This window comes from Miniopterus schreibersii (assembly GCF_964146895.1).
Source record: "Miniopterus schreibersii genome assembly, chromosome: 1".
In the NCBI taxonomy this organism is placed as follows: Eukaryota; Metazoa; Chordata; class Mammalia; order Chiroptera; family Miniopteridae; genus Miniopterus; species Miniopterus schreibersii.
Window position 1 is genome coordinate 145,516,041 of NC_138101.1, and position 13,802 is coordinate 145,529,842.

The following is a 13,802-nucleotide window of genomic DNA, read 5'->3' on the forward strand; positions in this document are numbered from 1 at the left end:
TCCCTCAGGAGCAGCAGAGAGACGTCCTTCCTAACCTGAGCCGTTCTTCATTTTCATTCACAAGCCGCATTTTCTCAGAAAGGACAAAGGGCCTTCCCTCCCCAGCTTCCAAGACCTAAACAGGTTTGCAACAATCCTGCTGCTGTTTCCTGCTGCAGGATGAAAACAATCTTACATCCATATCCAGCCTGCAGGACAAGCTGGGTCAGGGACAACAGCTGGAGGACACTATCCCGAGAGTCTCCTCAAGATACCGGACAAGCGGGACAAGCTAGAGGTATCTCCCTTAGGCTGCTGGGGTATCCAGTTCTGAAGATACACAGACTTGTCTCTCCCACCTCCACCTACTCCAAAGGGAGGGAAAGGTTGACAGCAATAGCAAGAGGGCAGATTTCTACCACTGAAGTAAAAGGTGGTAGCAGTTATTGGAATGCTTCAGAACCAAGAGTTCTTATTTTATCAGCCACCCTTATCTGTGGAGATTGGTCAGATCTGGAAAACAAGTGAAAAGCTACTAGATGGAAAGCAGTTTCAGAACTGCATGGAACCTGGTAGATCCCACATGCACTGTCCCCAAAGGTCTACCGCAAATACTCTCAGATCTACAACCCCCTCTTGGATTACAGCTTAGCAGGGCTGGATGGGATTCCTTCACCTGACACCCAGCTGGTGTGCCTACCCAGTGGGTGAAACCTTCTCCCTACCATCAGAGAAAATTGCTACTGTCTCTAATATCATCTCACCTCTTTTCAAGGTCCCTGAGTGGAAATGGCCTAAGTCACAACTCGGAAAAACCTGTGGTCATCTCATCTCATGCTTACCTTCCATGATGGAGATGTGAACAGCTCTTCTCCGGGTCCTGGGGACACTGCTCAGCCTTGGGCCATGGGTTATGGAGGGACAGCTGCGGCTGGGAACCATCCCAGCTCTGAGGTTAAAGAAAAAGAACACGGTTAGCTCAGTGCACAGGTAACTGTGGTCAGGACTCAGAGTTGAGGAGTGGCTACTAGAATGGCCTAGCTGTATTTTTTATTTTTAATCTTTAATACCTGCTCCCCCCCCCCTTTTTTTTTTTTAAAATATGTTTTTATTGATTTCAGAGAGAGGAAGGGAGAGGGAGAGAGAGAAACATCAATGATGAGAGCAAGTCATTGATTGGTTGTCTCCTGCACGGCCCCTACTGGGGATCCAGCCTGGGACGTGGGCATGGGCTTTGATCAGGAATTGAACCATGACCTGGTTCATAGGTCGAAACTCAACCACTGAGCAATGCCAGCTGGGCTAATATCTGCTTTTTGCCTTTAGTCCCTGGATCCCATTCAGAGATAATGGTGTAAACTCATCCACCTCCCTACATCCCAGACCCACTGGAACTTTCCTGTAGTGTGTCAGTGGTGCCACTGGTCTCTGGGCAGGATAGTCAGGGAGTAGTGCCCCAGGATAAACAGCGCTCCTGAAAATGTTCCTGAAAATGGATATGGCAGCCCCCCGACTTCCAACAGAGGTGGCTGGTTGCAGGGGGAGTTTGTGTGAAGGGGCAGGTAGTAATACTCCCATTCCCAGAGGTCAGGCTGGTTGGCAAACCCTAGCTCTCTTGGCCAATCATATTCTTTCTGGCTCTCATCCGGTTCTAGGAGATGGGCTCCTGGAATTGTGTGCATGAAGCATGGATCTGTCAGAACTAGTTTACATGTGGTGTGACGGGTGTGGGGCTACCCCTGGCTTCCTGTAATGAACTGATTCTATTACCAATGAAATCTTGCTGCTTGGACATGTCCTCTATGGTGTATGACCAATTTCAGGACTTGGGAGGACAGTAGAGAATCACCCAGGAAGGTGGGTCCTAGATCTGAGGTGCTGTCTGCATTAGCCCGCTCTCCCCGTTCTCCATCCAGGCTCAGGGATACCAGGGTCAGATGGTTTCCCACGCCTTTAGCCGAGATGGGTCTTTTCACCCCTCCTGCCCTGTTCTCCTTCCCCTTTTGGGAGCCACTGTGGCCAGAATCTTCACATTACTTAAACTGCTGGCTTTTGAGATTCTGGGACCTGAGCTGGAAATGCTTTTGGGGGAAGCCCTTGGCAGCCTACCTGTGGATTTCTGGTGGCTCCCGTTTGATCTTGGCACTCGATTCCATTACTTCCTTTGCAACTCGGCCACTGTAAGTAGTATAATAAAACAGCAGCAAGAAATGAGACAGTGTTGTGGGACTGGGCTCCTCTCCAAGATCTCATTCCTTTGGCTGGACTGGGATAGGGCCTCTTTGGCCTGCCCCTTCCCAATGTTTAGGCCACTGAAAGGCTTGCTTGCTGGGGGTAAAGTTCTAAGATGTCCCAACAGCTGTCTGAGAGAGACCTCTATCTCTGGAGTCTTTGTGATCTTCCATTCTCATTTAGGAATGATTCCTCATTGTCCAACATGTTCCAAAAATATTGCAAAAACGAGAAATCTTTAAACAGACATGAGAAGAATTACTGTTACAGTTCTTATTGTGCTGCCGTTGTAAGGGCAGGAGAAGGTACTCATTTAAAGCCCTACAGACACAGCTGCAGGAAAGGAAAGAATAGTCAAAGGGTTAGGAGGCAGTTGGATGGAAACCTCAAGCTTTTCTGGAGGTCCCCAGTTTCTTTGTCCTGAAGGATAAGGACCACTGGGCCATCGTTCTGAAGAGAAGGGTCTGAAAATGGGTCCTTAATGGTGACTTACTGTCACTATTTACCTGTATCGGAACCGGCTCCCTTTAAAGAATAAATTGCTGCTGGACACTGTGCGGACTTGGCTTGACTTCTCCAGCCTGCAGCAAGGCAAAGTCAGTGTGAGAGACGGCCTGTGACTGTCTCACAGGTTAAGACAGCGCATCCCCAGCCCCTTCCACAGGAAGACCCTTCACAGCCCTGCTGGTCTCCGGCTCCCCTTTAGGACCTGAGGGCTGTGCTCACAGCCTCAGAGCTGGGGGCAGGCATACTGAACCCCACTTTCACGTCAGGAGAGTGAGGGTTCACCAGGGAGACTGAGAGAACAAACGTTAGGGATGATTGTCCGGGGGAATAATAGGATGCCACCCATGGAATCTCAGGCCACTTAGTAGTATGACCTTGGGTAAAAATGTTTTCTCTTTAGCCTCAGTCTCCTTACCTATAAAATAATAGAGCTGAGGCCTCAGGAGCCCTTTCTAACCCTGGCACATGATTTGTGTTCATGTCTGGGTAACTGGTGGAGAAGAGAGTAGGGGCTTTCTTCCTATTCCATCTCCTTTTTGAAGAGTCCTAAAGTGTATTATCACATTAAAGACTCTGAGAAGTCCTGAAATGAAGAAGCTAGCTTAACTTCAATAAAAGTTCCATCATTTATTTGAACTTGGAATCATTCTCCCATCCCCAGAATGCATATTAGCCTCACTTTCCAGGCTGTAGAGATAACTGATGTGGAGACTCTGGAAGGCCATGGGTGCTGTAAAATATCCTTTTGGGTGACTTCTTTGATCCACTCAGAGCTCCCCAGAGTGAAGTCTCCCAAGACCCAACTTAACCTGCAACCTGCCCTGGGTGCCCATGGTGCTAATCCAGCCAGGAACCCATCTAGGTCTGAAGCCTTTGTCGTGAGTTGGTAGTGAATATTTAGGGAGTTGTCTCCACAATCCATGAACAGCAGTTCCTGAGAGTCACCATCCCCACCTATCTCAGGGCTCTGTGAGGCTCAGCCTACTTGCCCTCCTGCCCGAGCACATTCTGGAGTCTGACCTGGCTCCCTTCAATGCACTGGGCCACAGGCAGGAATCTGCAAATGGGATGCTCAGAGGCCTGAGAAGCAGCTGATAGAAACTTGGTGTAACTGGGGATCTGACCTTTAACACTAATTAGAACATTAAGTAGTTAATGGAAAACAGTGAAGAATGACCTTGGTTTCCACTGTGGGTGTTGGCAGGACTAACTAGGTCTGGAGGTCTATTAATGGAAAGACTCAGAAACTGAGTTTGGTCATAGGTTCAGAAGCACAGTTCTGTTCCCATGACAAAAAATAAAGGCCTCCAGAAATGGTGCTGAAATATTGTCTTGGCTTTCCTTGAACACCAGGGACTGAACAGGAGGGAAATTTGACCATATGAAAGTCTTTTCCAAGTGTCTTCTCTTTCATGAGAAGAATAAAGACCACTCAGGTTAGAATTCAGGCCACCCATTCAGTTCATCCCTGATTCTGTATCAAATGCACAGAAATCATTAAGCGGTTCAGAAAGCCTGCCCAAGAAACAACTTTTGGGGCTGTGGTCCCAGTAACAGGGAGGAGACCAGTTCTGCAGGCAGGCATCCTATAGCAGCCAATGGGTAGCAGAGTGCTCACTGGGGTGGAGGATGGTACCCCCTCTCCCCTCCACACACACACAAAGCCAGAGCAATTCTGCTCTCTCCGGGATCCCTCAGGTTACTGGAAGGAGAGCAAACTATATGGCCTATCGGGCAGAACATACCACATACACTTTTGTCTTATGTTGTCCTGATAAAATTACAGCTTATTAATGCATAAATCATTACATTCTATTTTCAAAACAAGACCAAAGGTTTTAGTGAAACAGACTTTATCTGGCGTCACCGCAGTTTCTCAATGGGCTATTTCTTTGCTCCCTAATGCCTTTATGACCATTTTCTTGAAGAAAACAGAGCACAAAACCCTCAAATACTTTACAAAATTCTTTGGTAGGCAAAGTTGTCTTTGGCCCAAAGCTGGCTTCTTAGTACCAGACAAGTCCTTGCCCCCTCCAGTTACCCTATCCCAGGCTCCTGGGCACTTGGCCGGTCATTGGCAACACCTCTGGCAGTGATGCTCCAGGAGGGCTGGAATTAATGCCAGCTTAGCGCCAGGTCACTCACTGGGGAGTGGGCCCAGGATCTCCCTAAGGCTTATGGAACTGCTCTGGGCTGTGCCTGCTCCTTCATTGAGCTATTAGTATTCTGAGCTGTCTTAGGGCTCTGACTGGCTCCACGGGGCCAGTTTGATTTGAGTAAGGCACCCAGGGGCTTTTCTGGCCCAAGTCTTACTCTGAAAACCCAGAATTGCTTTGCTGCTGAGGGCTGTCCAAGGACATCACAAGGCAGACCCCTTAGGCAACTGTACTCAGCTGTGTCCCTCCAGGGGGTACGCACAGACATTTGAAAAGGGGTCTGAGTTTTATAAGGAAATCCAGCCCTATCATCTCACTTCTCATTTCTCAAAGCTTCCTGACCATCATTCCTCTGAAAAGTAACTTTCACGACTTTGATAATGATGGTCCCCGTTCCATATGTCCACTCACTTGTAGAAGGCTTGGTTCTCAATCCCACATTTCCAGAGGTGCTTGCAGGCTTCTGGAGTTGGAGCAAAATATGTGAGAATAATTTTCTTTTCCTACAAAAAACCCCACATAGAAACAGCTGAGTGTGGATGGAGAAGAGAAGGGTGAAGTAGGCCAAGACACTGACCCCCGCAAGCTGTCTAAGGGCTCCCATGACTCTCACAGGCTGCGGATGGGGAAGGGGCTGCCTGGCAGCTGGCTGGTTGGAAGCGAAGGCCTGCAGGACTCCCTGGGGTGGGGCAGAGCTGTTGGGTGCATAAGTTCACACCTGGCAGGGCCACTGAGAGTAAGTCTCAGCTGGCACAAACAGAACCAAGAGCCCTCACCAGAGAAAGTAGCACTCATACCTAAAATGTTTTTTAATTTCTACTTTGTATTTATTTTCTTGAAATTTTCATATGAAAGCAAAAGAATCTTATTTTGATTGCATTTTTTGGAAGCATGAAACTTCTGGGTGTCATCAGCAGCCCCAAGAAAGCTCTGCGTTCCAGGGCTTTGCCACCTCTCCCTCCCTCACCTCCACATCTTGACCTTGGTCTTGGCTTAGCATGCAGGTGGCTTAGCTCTACCTGGATGGAGCACTTTTGTTCAGCCCTGGCCATCAGGAACCATCCCAGTACCTCAGCCCTCCTGAAAAGAAGGAAGCCAGCACTCACCTCTTTCTGACTTACGTATAAATAGAAAGTCTTCCCTTCAAATTTCAGCTTGGTCACCTCATTCCTAGAAGCACAAAGACACCTCAGTGGTGAGCTGCTCGTTCACAACTACGTCTCAGATGCACAGCCCACCCCGACTGGAAGGGGCTCCAGGCACAGACACAGTTTTAGCCAAATCAGAACTAAAACAAGACAGCAGCGCAGTGGCCTTGGAGAACAGTTGCTGAAATAGTTCAATCCACAGTTTTCTAGTCAATCAAACTATAATAATAGGGTGATAGGAGGATTTCAGGCTCATCGACAGTGGCTGTAAAAGGGAAACACTGGCATGGGAAGTGAGTCTAGGTAGGGTGGTCCCAGGCCATTTCAGGATTTGGTTCATAACACAGGTGCATTATCTGGATGGGACTATCAAACATAAGATGCCACAGTAGCTGATGAGGCCAAAGTTCAAGATACAGCAAATCATGAAAATGCAACCAGGTTCTGAGGGAACTGAGTCTTTCAGGTGACTGTGCCACTGGATGGAAAATGCAGTTGAATGCAGACAAATGTCAAATGATCTCAGGGAGGGGGTGGAACAACATACCAAAGAGAGAACAGATTACATGAACAGTCATGCAGTGTACTGACCAGGAAAGGGGCTTAGGGGTTTTTGTAGAAAAATCCTTGAAGCCACCAGCCCAGTGAATGGCTGCAGTAAAAGAGGCAAACAGGATACTGGGGTACGTCACCCGCAGGACAGACACAAATCAGAAGAAGTGACATGGTTACTGTACAGGGCACGGCTTAGACCTCACCTCCACATACTGCTTGCAGCCTTAGTTGCATTTACAGAATGGAAAAATGACTGGGATTGTAGGTGGATGTCCCTGAGAGCCAGAGAACCGGGCCTCAGCACTAGTCAAGCTTCACTTCCTTCCATTTGCCTGACTTGGCTGCCCTCGGGAGTCCGAAGGGCCTCCACCCTCACTGGGGGTGGAGTCCTTATTTTTCTACCCACTGGAGCCCCCATGGAGGTCTGACCAGGCACAAGTGCCTACACTTGGTGTCTTCCTCTTTGCAATTTTTAGGGGAAATTTCCTCAATATCCTAGGAAGTAGCAGAAAGGTTAGTGAGAACTATGTACCCAGTTTACTACTGGACAAAACTGAGGGGACAAAAGAAGGTCACTTGTTCCCTGGAAATCATGGTTGGGCTGGGATGAGAGTTCACAATTCTGACCAACAGTTCTGAGCTAATACAAGACACAGTGTATTCCTTCCCTGTTTGATGCCCTTCCAACCAACCAATCAGTCTCTCATACACAGAATACTATAAATATCAATTGGTTAATGTAGAAACAAGCACACAGATCATCTAGACTTCAATAAGAAAGGTAGGAAAGTGAGATTGGGTTTACATCTATTAAAGCTGAGACACTGTGAAGAGGAGACTTCCTGCAGATGTGAGGATAGGAAAGGGCCTGGGAGAAGCAGGTGAACATCGGGGCTTCTGGAGGGGTAGGGACACATTACGGATTGTAGGTTCCTGTATCAGTTGTGTCTGACCTCATGAGGCAGCTACCCTGGTCAGTGTGGTCCCGGATCTGGGCTCGCTAAGGGACATCTGACAACCCACTGTATCCAGGCAGCAGGTGCTCCTCCCTGGGAGGGAGAGTGGTGGCCTGGTCCTGCTCATTGTCTTTTTCTGAAAAGTATTTTGTTGGACAGAAGACCGCAAACCCTCGATGTCTTCACCCAGAGAGCACAGTGGGTGGGCCAACTGGAGCTGGATCTGTCTGAGGAGCAGTTTCTCCAACATGAGGTTGATCATCAGATTGCCAGTCTTCACAAGAGCAATGGGGGAAAGGTGGTGTCTATGAGGTCAGGACAGGAGCTGAAGGGGACACGGGAGGATAGATGCCCTGCAGTCCCCCCAGCAGAAAGCTTGTCAGAAAGCAGCTCTGTCCTGATTCCCATGAGCTCTTCTGGAGAAGGAAACAAGACAGGAGCCGGCTTCCCTGGCTAAGCTCTGCTGGGCCAAGGAAAGCCACTTGTCCAAGCCCATGGGAGGAGTTGGCCAGCTAAGACTTGACAGTCTAAGGTCCAAGAAGGTACAAAAGTCACAGGGGCTTAGTAGAACAGCCAACATGTTTTGATGAGGTGAAAGATGTTTGCATAGGCCTGAAAAAGGGTCTCCAGGAGAGCCGAATGTCCATCAACAAAGCAGAGTCTGCACTGCATCGGCTCCCAGAGCCACGCAGCAGAACAGACCCCGAACAGACGGGGCAGAGCAGTAGTTCAAAGTAGCTTCAGCTGAGGCAGTGTCTCCTGCCTGCTAGAAATTGGGGAGAGGGAGAGGGAGAGGGAGAGGGAGGGAGGGAAGAAGAAGTGGGGATATGATTCTTGGAAGCTGAGGACACCTAGTCCCTCAAGAGGGAGAGGAGAGACAGAGCAGGAGCTGTGCTTTTGCAGACGGTGCCCACAGTGGGGTTGGCCTGAGCAGGGTGCTTGCCAGAGCAACTGGGTAACTCCTACCTGCCCCAGGGGTCACTGTGAGCCCCTCCTTCATTAGGAGAGTGGGTAGGGGAGTAAGCATCCATGCAGATGCTATGGGCCTCAGTGGGGAATAGTCCCAAGGTCTCATTTCTCATGGGGACTTGGCTTCTCTAATATTGGCTCCAGCCCCACGCCTTTCTTCATACCAGAAATCAACCCTCCACACCCTTTCTTCTTCTGGAGAGGCTGCTGGCTCTCAGGAACACCCCTCTAGAAGAATAGGATCCCTAGGAAGAGACCACTACCTTCATCAGTTAGCATTATGGATGCAAGGCTTTGGAGGGGCTCAGAACCATAACTGCCCAATCACACACAAAGAACATGGGAACCACAGCCCTCCCCAGCTGGTGAAGTATAAAAAGCCTGTCTTGGAAATAAAGATATTCACCATTTAATGAAGTGGACCCTCTTGTTTCCTTGAAGAACAACAAATCCAAAAGGAGTGAAGGCCAGAAATGCAGCATTTCCTGACACGTCCTGCAACACAGGAAGACTTCTCATCGGGGTGATGCAGGCATAGAGATGAAAGGGTGAGAAACAGCTGTTCATCAGAGATACAGGGTTAATACTTGGCAGCAGGTCACAGAGGGAAGAGCAAGGCATTTGGAAGTGAAAGGCAAGTAACTTACCTTCCTTCCGTGAGCCTCAATGCCCTTAACTGTAAGTTGTAGATTATAATGATACCAATCTTAGAAGGCTGTTGTGAACATCCAAAGGGAGAGGCAAACCCTCACGCATTGCTGGTGGGGTTGTAAAATGGTACAGTCATTTTGGAAAGCAGGTTGGAAGTTCTTCAAATTGTTAAACACAGAGTTACCTCATGACCCAGCAATTCCACTCCTAGGTATGTACCCAAGAGAACTGAAAACATATGTTCACACAGAAACTCACACATGAATGTTTATAGCAGGATTAATTGTTCATAACAGCCAGAAAGTGGAAACAATCCAAATGTCTGTCGATTGGAAAATGAATGAGCAAAATGTGGCAGATCCATACAATGGAAAATGTTCAGCAAGAAAAGAGAATGAATCACTGACACATGCTACAAGCTCTGAAAACACGGTGCTAAAAGGAAACAGTTATAAAAGATCACGTGTTCTATGACTGCATTTATATAAAATGTCCAGAATAGGCAAATCCATTGAGGCAAAAAGCTGCCAGGAGCTGTGGGGAAGGGGAGATAGGAAGCAACAGCTAATAGGAACATGATTAACATGTTCTAAAATTAGATAGTGGCGACGGTTGCACAACTCTGTGAATATACTAAAAACCACTGGACTGCATACTTTAAAAGGATGGATTTTATGATATGTGAATTATATCTCAAAAAAGCTGTTATCGGAGGGAGGCATGGAGGGAAAGGGAGAAGGGGGGAGAGGGAGGGTGGGACTGAGGGGCAGGAGAGAGAATGAGAATGAATGAATGAAGATGCAGGTATCATGATGGGCTCCACACACGGCTCCCTCGGGAAAGCTTAGCTAAAGAAAAGGTAGGAAGCAACTGGCCTAGTGGAATAGCCATCACCAGCCCTACGGTGCCTGAAACAACAAAGAGGCCTCTTGGTCACCTGTCGCCATTAGTCAGTAAACACCACGCCTGAGGTTCTGCTGAGCAAAGAGGGGAGAAGGTACAGCAGCAGCTGTAGGTCACAGTTCCCTCCTGTGGGACAATGAGCTCCATGGGGATCAGGTCTTTTCTAGTTGGGATGAGGCACAGAAAGCTGGTTGATGGGTTATGCTGTCCCAGGAAGCTTGCTCTGGTAGGGACCTCAGGTGAGAATCTGCTCTGTCAGGGTGTGTATTCAGGTGGCCAGAAAATCATGGCAGCATGCTAGTCAAATGTGTGTGCAGGACAGTTGTCTGGGCCATAGCTTAGATGGTGCCATGCAGTGTTGTCCTGAAAGCGTCTCTTAGAGTTGGGGTTACAAGTGTGAGCATCTGGGCCCAGGGAATAAACTAAGTACATGTTTTGCAAACATGTCCAATTAATGTATTTTTGGACCCTTTCCTCAGGGTCTGTCATGACCCCAACACTTGCATGCACGCACAATGTCATTCAACTTTGGGCACAGCAAAGAGCTGTTTAAAAATATCCTGAGTGGAGATACTGTGAAGCCACAGGGCTGGATCTTCTCCTGCCTGTCATCAGTGCTTGGTGGTGGTTAACACCTGAGTGCCAGCACGTACACAAGCGCTAACCTGGCAGGTTGACAGGGACATGGGTCAGGGCAGGCTGGTGCTTAGGGTAGAGAACACCTGGGAGAGGTGGGTGAGGGCTCTGCTTGCAGGGAGGTGGCCTGCCTTGGAGGGTGGGCACCAGGACGCTTTGTGCTCACTGTGCAGCCAGGATCCAAGGAAGTCCTGAAACCAGGCTTCCAAAGAGACCTGAGGGTGGAGACCTTACCTTGTTTGTACTCATGGAACAGGCCTGCAGGAAATGTTTATCAGATGAATGTGTAAGACAATGGGTGTGCCAGAGGGGCCAGGGTGACTGCAGTGGAGGAAGTAAAAAAATGGGAGGGGAGGGCACAGTGGGACCAGTGGGGAAAGCGCCTTCCAGTGCACCCTGAGAGACAAGAAAGGCCTAGCAGGAAGAAAAGGGTCATGCCTACAGAGGACTGAGGAAGGCTGGAAATAACAGGTAAAGAGTAGAAAGGGAAGCGGCAGGGTGGGTAGGGATGCGCCACCCTGCTTCCTGTACCACTGACCCCTGCGGGCAATGGCAGGGCAGAGAGCGCCTACCCATCCCCACAGTGAGTGGGCTCGGTTGGGGTCAGGCCACTCAGGCCCAAGTTCTGGCTCTGCCACTCACTGTCTGTGTGACCTTGGCCGGGTCCCTTCATTTCTCCATGTTTCAGACTCCTTGCTGTAAAATAAGGATTGATAATCTTATCTATGTCTTAGGCTGTACTTAGTAGGCACCTGATACATGTTGGTGGTTGTGTTGTTAATATTATGGCTGCTACTAATTAGCTCAGTTTGTTGAACTTAATTCAAAATCTTTTAAAAACAAAACAAAACATGTTACTATTTTTCCTGATGTTGGATTTAAATGTTAGTTAGGAAATGAGGGTGTGGGAAGTTGGGGTAGAAAGGGAGATGCCACTCTTGTTAGGGGACTATGATAAAAGGGGATCTGAGTGATACCCGTGGGACCTGGGGTGAAAGTAAAGTGGGCAGAGGGGGAGGAGACAGAGGCTGTGACAGATCTGTGGGAGTCACCCCAGTGCAAAGGGAAGAGAAGGTCCTCCCACGAGCTGGGTGCTGCTGGCTGGGTTATGGGGTGGCACCATCCATCTGCAACACCCAGACGCCTCGGGGCTGGCCTCCCAGGGAAGGCAGGTGTTGGAGTTAGAGGGGAACAGCCTCTCCTGACCAGACTGGTTGATTTGGAACAGGGAGCAAACTGGGAATAAATCCTGATTAGACACCACAGGGTTCCATAAGTAATAACAGCACCTTGACTAGACCCAATCTGGTCTCATGAAGAGAGCAATTCTCCAAATTGCTTCCAGTGCGACAGTTCCCAGTTCCAGATGAAGGCCTCTGCCAGCCTCCGGCAGCTGGGTGTCCACAGGGGTGGAGGGCAGCAGGAATGTTCGCTGCTTGTCTGGCACATGAGGAGCGGGGCTTGGAGTTACAGTGAGAAACCTCATATCTGTACCAGCATGAAAACACAAACAGGCAGCCACGCTGACACCTTCTTTGGAACTTTCCCAGTTCCTTCTATCTAACGTGTCATTCTCATTGTGAGCCTGCCCTTGGGATTTGTGTGAGAAAGGACAGGTTACGAAAACAGAAGGAAATGGGGACGAGAAGTGACACAGACAATAGTAACCTGTCCCCTTCCCATCCTGATGAAATCAGTACCCACAGGACTGAGCCATTAATACACCTGGGAGGTGGAATGAAAACTCGTGTCCTGACAGCCACAGGCAGGTATCGCCGTCTCCACTCTACATCAGCTAACAGTCAAAGGAATTTAGTTCACGTTTACAGTTTGAGGCAGAAGTTTGTTTCCAATTTTTCATCCTTGTGCAAAGAGCTTTTGTCTGGGTTTAGGATCCCAGCTCTGTTTCTTATTTGCTCTGTGACTTCCTTAACTTCTCTGAACTTCAGTTTCCTCATTTGTAAAATAAGGACAATAAATAGTATATACTTCAAAAATACTGCTTCCATCTGATGGCCTGAATGACTAACTGCCAGGACATGGCTAATAGTGTTCTCCTGGAGAGGGGATGGACTTGCACTGAGACAGTCACGTGTTCATGTGGAGCCCACCATCAAACTTGACCTGCATCAATTCAATATCTTGGAGGTTTGCCTAAGATGATCACTCTGCCCAGAAAAGGACTTTTGGAAACCACAGCACTGACTGGTTCTTGGAAGTAGGGACATGTGGCCACCTTTGTCCAGTCCCCCTCCGATAGTGAGGTAGGCTTCTGTCTGCTGCCGCCCCAGTGGACATCCTGGGTATGACAGCATAAGGACCCAGCATTCTTGGTTGTTCCGCCTCTAGGTCATCCAGTCCCCTCTCCAAAGCATGACTTAAACTAATTCAATCTGGGTGGATGAAACCTCTGTTATTCTTTAAAAACCATAGGGAAGAGGAATCGACATGCCTTTCCAGACCCTTGTGCCCATTCCTGAAAGAGCTTGTAGCTGGGAACCTTTAAGTCAATTGTGAAAATCACCCAGTTTCAGTATACTCAAACTGGGCCACAAGAAACTGGGGTGGAAATCAGGGCGAGGCACCTGTAAGAGGCTTGGCGTCACCCCATGACAGCTCAGAGACGGAAATCTTGGCAGAAACTTGCCACCTAGGTGGGTTTAGTCAAGTTCTTCATTTCAGCAATAAATCTAACATTCTCTCCACAATGCAGCCTGGAGGGGCCCACCCGAGGACGAGGGTGAGCTGTCACAGCTCCTTCTGGTTCTGGTTCTCTGAGGTCAGGGGCAACCTGTCAAGCTGGGAGGAGGGTTTATTAAGAGAGAAGCCTGGGTGGCTCGATTATGAAAGTAATGATCCTATTTTAAGGGCAAAGGAATGACAATGGATTTCATTTGTGTGGTTGCTCCAACCTAGATCCTGCTGATATCAGTTTCCTCCTGGTCTGTTCAGAACAGACATAAAGCCACTTGGTGAACTTACGTTACGTTTTTATGATTTCAGTAGTTTCATATGTCTTTGCCTTCTCTCTATCATAGCTGGCAGTGAGTCCTGCTTTGTTCCTAAATAAATGCCATCACTCCAGAAGGAAGACTATGAACGATAACTGA

At 48.6% G+C, this 13,802-nt stretch overlaps 1 protein-coding gene across 4 annotated transcripts in view; it reads right to left on the reverse strand.

Moving 5' to 3' along the window:
• The window catches only part of FRMD5 (FERM domain containing 5), a 249,552-nt gene that overhangs the window by 7,307 nt on the left and 228,443 nt on the right, over positions 1 to 13,802 (reverse strand). For all 4 annotated transcript variants that reach the window (XM_081156437.1, XM_081156436.1, XM_081156438.1 and 1 more), the window contains exons 8-13: positions 8,909 to 8,997; positions 5,981 to 6,044; positions 5,286 to 5,377; positions 2,718 to 2,792; positions 2,089 to 2,157; positions 822 to 928 (exon numbers count right to left, since the gene is read on the reverse strand). In XM_081156437.1, the coding sequence (XP_081012563.1) occupies positions 822 to 928; positions 2,089 to 2,157; positions 2,718 to 2,792; positions 5,286 to 5,377; positions 5,981 to 6,044; positions 8,909 to 8,997 (496 nt within the window). The remainder of the gene's footprint in view (positions 1 to 821; positions 929 to 2,088; positions 2,158 to 2,717; positions 2,793 to 5,285; positions 5,378 to 5,980; positions 6,045 to 8,908; positions 8,998 to 13,802) is intronic.